The sequence below is a fragment of the Cucumis sativus genome, chromosome 6 (assembly GCF_000004075.3).
Source record: "Cucumis sativus cultivar 9930 chromosome 6, Cucumber_9930_V3, whole genome shotgun sequence".
Classification (NCBI taxonomy): Eukaryota; Viridiplantae; Streptophyta; class Magnoliopsida; order Cucurbitales; family Cucurbitaceae; genus Cucumis; species Cucumis sativus.
The window spans coordinates 21073714-21078793 of NC_026660.2; the positions used below are offsets into that span (position 1 = coordinate 21073714).

General features: G+C 32.6%; 1 protein-coding gene across 1 annotated transcript; it reads left to right on the plus strand.

Moving 5' to 3' along the window:
• Positions 1-2423: 2423 nt before the first annotated feature.
• On the plus strand, positions 2424-3761 carry LOC101215112 (elongation of fatty acids protein 3-like). Its single transcript, XM_004140182.3, has one exon. The coding sequence runs from the start codon at positions 2695-2697 to the stop codon at positions 3514-3516; it is 822 nt and encodes a 273-aa protein (XP_004140230.2). The 5' UTR covers positions 2424-2694; the 3' UTR covers positions 3517-3761.
• The last annotated feature ends 1319 nt before the right edge of the window (positions 3762-5080 follow it).

A 5080-nucleotide genomic window follows, 5' to 3' on the forward strand; every position in this document is an offset into this window, starting at 1 on the left:
TTTGATATCTCTCGAGGAGAAAATTAACATCATCCAAGAAACAAGTGCTACAATGGAACAATATGAGATCAATATTTAGTATTATGTGTTTTTAAAAGATTAATTTTACCCTCTATTTAATTTACTTATCGCTAGATTCAATATTTATTGAACTTTTAATTAAGAAATATGAATATTTCTCAATTTGGATAGGTTATGGATGGAAAATAAAGATGAATGTTTAACACCCTATTCAAATTTTACTCTAATAAATCTCTTTAAAATGATAAGAAATATGAATATTTCTCAATTTGGATAGGTCATGATTAATTTTAACTCTACACACGTAACATGCTGACTAATCCAGATCACTAGTAAGTCCTCTTGAATTTTCCTAACTTTTTTCCTCGTCTAGCTTAAAATACAAACTATTTCTCACATGGCCTAGTTAGAATGCAGACTTTCATCCAAAACGCCTAAGCTTATACTTAACATTATTCATAACCTTCTTTTCCTCGCAACCCTCCTATTCCAAAACATGGGTTTCACAAAAGCATTTGGAGTAGAAAGTTGAGAACATGGCTGAGCTTGAGCTAGAATGTACTTTAAGGGACCTTGAAGCACTTGACCATCTTCTACATGTAGAGCTTGGATACTTAGGTGTCCTAGTTGGCTAACATTGTTAATTAGTAGACTCGACATCTAGTAAGTGAAGCACTTTCTTTCCAACATATGTTCGATGTAAGCAATGTCAATGTCATCTCCATCGTATGCTTTGTTGAGAGTCATATTTCACCTATCTTTGCACCTATTGAGGAGCTTGATGCTTATGAGACTACTTTTCAGCTCATCCAGGAGACACTAGATAAGATTTGATCCTGTTTGAGTTTAGATCCTTATGTTCCTATTGCTCATTTCCATAGTAGGTTAGTTGTTGGTCAGTAAGTTACATAGAAAGAAGAGGTGAAGTCTACCTAATCCTCTGAAAAGAAAGAGTGCGGGTAAATTAGGTGCTTTCTAAGGAAAAAAAAGGTTTAGAACAAAAGGATGAGATTAGGAAAGAGGCAATTATCTTAGGTAATCTTCTTGTGAAGCATGATGTCCTAAGTACGTTTTCTATTCCTTGTTCTATAGAATCTAGAAAATTTGAGCATGTTATGCTAGACTTTAGGGTTTGCTATAAACATCATGTCTGCTCTTGTTTATTATAATTTCAATATAATATTGTGCCATTTGTTGATTTAGGTTACTGCAATTAGTTGATCTTTGCTCAGTTAGACCTCTTCGTTTGGTTAAGGGATGTTTTGGTAAGAGGGCCAATGACCTTTTTCCTACTTTTTATGTGATTGATCTGTTATGCCTCTTTCACTCTTTATGAGTTATCTATTCTATTAGGAAGACTCCTTTTAAAGGCAATGAATGTTGTGATTGATGTGGATAAGGTGTCTCTAAAAATTGAATAGGAAGGGGAATCTTAATTATTTTGTATGTTCTCTGATATTTCTTCTACTTATCATATATATGCTTTAGTTCCTCCATTAGTTCCTCCATTTTACAGAATATTAACCCATCTTCAAAGCTAAGGAGTAGCGGTTGATGGTTCATATATTCACAATGGAGTAAATATGGTTGATGAAGCAAAGTATGATCGAGTATAATAACTTCAAAAATTTGCACTTCTTGGAGTCTCTCTTTATCAATCGTTTTATTAAGATAACAAATATGAATAAGAAAATTATAACTAAATATCCATATTTAAGTTTTTGTCCTATTTACAAAATATCAAATATGAGTGAAATACATACAAAAATATAGTAAATTCAAATTGTCACCCATATCAAATGCTTTTAATTTTATACGAAAATTTGTTTCCTAGGTACCTAGAATTTTGGCTCGGCCATCCATAACAACGGGTAGTTGGTGACTTGGTGTCATATTATCCCACAATACCATCATGATTTAGGCCCTTTATTAGACAAACACATACTTACTTTGTCTGAGTTGTAATTAAAAGTATGTCATGAATATTTCTGCTTGGCTGCTAATAAGACAATCATATATCACACTAATGTGTGGAAATTTATAGTAAACATTCATTCCAAACCATCTCAAATTAAAGGACGGCAACTTCCAAGGTATCATATCTTACCCAAATAACCATAACTATTCCCATTTTCACTTATAAACATTGAGTTCAGCAAATCTTAAAGTGACACTTCCATCCCCTATGAAACACATCCCAATGAATGATTTAAGTGACAAACAAAATTGTCATTTTGAGAGAAAACATTAAATGGATATAGTTAAGAAGTTAGATGAGAAGAAAGTAAGTAGTGAGTTTCCCCATTCTACAAAGACAGTAGCCCTTTTATCTCTCTCTCTCTTAATTATAGCCATTATCTAAGTGCCCATCTCTTTTCACTAATTTCAAGAGAAAAGAGTACTCCATTTGTAGTAGTGAAAGGTTGAAGAAGCCCTGTGTTTTCCTCTACATATGGCCTTATAAATATTGTGCTGCCCAATACAAAACGCTGACATCTTTCCAGCTATCAAATAGGAGCAGTCCCAAAAACATAGAATACACACACACATATTCATTCATTTCTCTCTTTCTCTTCTAATTTAAACCCCTTCCCTTCTTTCTCATTTCTTTCACCACTACCACCAAGTACTATACTACTACCTACACTTCTCACGGCGGCGCGTGGTTCAAAAATGAGTCTAACAATCACTGATGGTCTCTATTACTGGCTTGTAAACCACCCAAAAATCCTCAATTTCTCATGGTCTCAAGGTGAAACCTTAGGTTCTTCTCCACTTTTCCTCACTGTCACTGTCATCGCTTACCTCTCCCTCACCTTCCTCCTCTCCAACCTCTCTCTTCCTCTCCTCCCTCCCACCATTCTCAAACGAATCTCAGTGGTTCATAACCTTATCCTCCTTGCTCTCTCCTTCACAATGGCCCTGGGATGCACACTCTCCACTTTCTCCCACGCACCTCACCTTCATTACATTCTTTGTCTTCCCCTCAAAACCCCTCCACGTGGCCCTCTCTTCTTCTGGGCCTACATCTTCTACCTTTCCAAAATCCTGGAATTCATCGATACCTTCTTGATCATCTTGAGTGGGTCGACCAAACGGCTGACATTCCTCCATGTGTACCACCACGCAACGGTTGTGATTATGTGTTACTTATGGCTTCATTCGTCGCAGTCGTTGTTTCCATTGGTATTAGTAACAAACTCGTCGGTTCATGTGTTGATGTACACGTATTACTTGTCGTGTGCACTTGGGATAAGGCCAAGATGGAAGAGGATTGTGACAGAGTGCCAGATTGTGCAGTTTCAGTTTAGCTTTGTGGTGTTGGCTTTGATGCTATATTTTCATGTCACACATAAAGGGTCGGGATGTGCTGGTGTTTATGGATGGTGCTTTAATGTCGTATTTTACTCGTCGCTTCTGGCTTTGTTCTCGGATTTTCATGCTAAGAACTACGGCGCAAATGGAAAGATGACAGCTCCTAAAAAGGTGGCGTGATAACGAAAGAAAAACCAACAATTACTTTTTAAGTCCATCTCTTAATTTCTTCTTTTGGGATTTGTGAGTTTAAATTATTCTTCAGAAACAATATATATATTTATATATCACTTACGTTGTTCATGAGGATGATAATGATCTGATGATTCAAGATGTTTGGTAAGTGATATTTAATTTAATATGTTGAACTAATATTGCATGGTGGTCAAGGGTCATTTTTCAATCATTTATTCTTTTTTTTTTCAGCCTCTCTCTCTCTCTCTTTATTTCTTCTCTAAACTTAATAAAGTAATATATTTGTTTCTTCCTTAAAATAATGACAAGGAGAATTATTGTAAACTATGAAATTAATTAAAATATTAAAAAAAATGAAATAAAATTTTTAGATTATCACAAATAGATATTGATTGATTACAAGTGATACTAATAGATATTTATGAAATTAATTAAAATATAAAAAAAATGAAATAAAATTTTTAGATCTATCACTAATAAATATTGATTGATTATAAGTGATACTGATAGATATTTATGAAATTTTGTTATATTTACAAATGAAAAGTGAGAAGGTTAAATAATATCCTCCCGCTATGGCTAATGTGATTAACTTCAACAATAGTTAACAAGGTTAAATGACCTTTAGCTATATCAAAAGTATTTAACTACATGTATAGCTAGAGTACACATAATACAAGTAACAAAAACAAAACGTCAAATAACATAGAAGGCTTTGATAATTCAGTTCGACAAATACGACCTATATCTAAAGAGCTTCTTTGCTCATATAAGAAATATTATTCAGATTCAAAATATGTAACTTATCACAACTGTTACATTAACAAGTTATCACCATAACTTAACCGTATAAACTCAGGCTCCCATTGACGGTAACTTATCACAACTGTTACATTAAGAAGTTATCACCATACCTTAACCGGCTCCCTTGACGGTAAACTTGAATCTCCTCGAAGACGAATCCAGGCTCCTATGAATTCATTGACCGCAGTATAATTTTTTCGACCTTCATTCATATTTCTTATCAAACAATTTTCAATAATTTGTCATAATGCAGACAGATCCTTCACCAAAAATATAAATTTTGTATAGTAGTTGTGAAGAATAAATTTTACCTTAAGAACTTGTGCTTTTTAAACAGCCAAGAAAAAGAACTTTTTTACCATAAAATATTTCTAAATATAAGAAATATCTATTATCTTCCTCTCTATTTAAGGAATATAAGAAAGATATTTTTTCTCTCTTTAAATAAAAATAAAACTAATTTCATATTTGTCGAATAATCTAACGATAAATATTTTGATTTAATTTTTTTTATTTAAACTACTAATAAAGTAATAATAATTATTATTGTAATAAGAACAAGAAAAAGAATATCAAATCGTTGATGCTTTACTTATATTTACACAAAACTTTAAGATTAAATTTTTTAAATTAGAATTTTTGCTTTTATTTTGCAAGCTTCTATAAAGTTAAAACTTTGTTCATTTTCAGTTTGTGTTTTAAATAAATCTTAAATTTTAATAATTTTTTTAAGAAAAGATTGTCT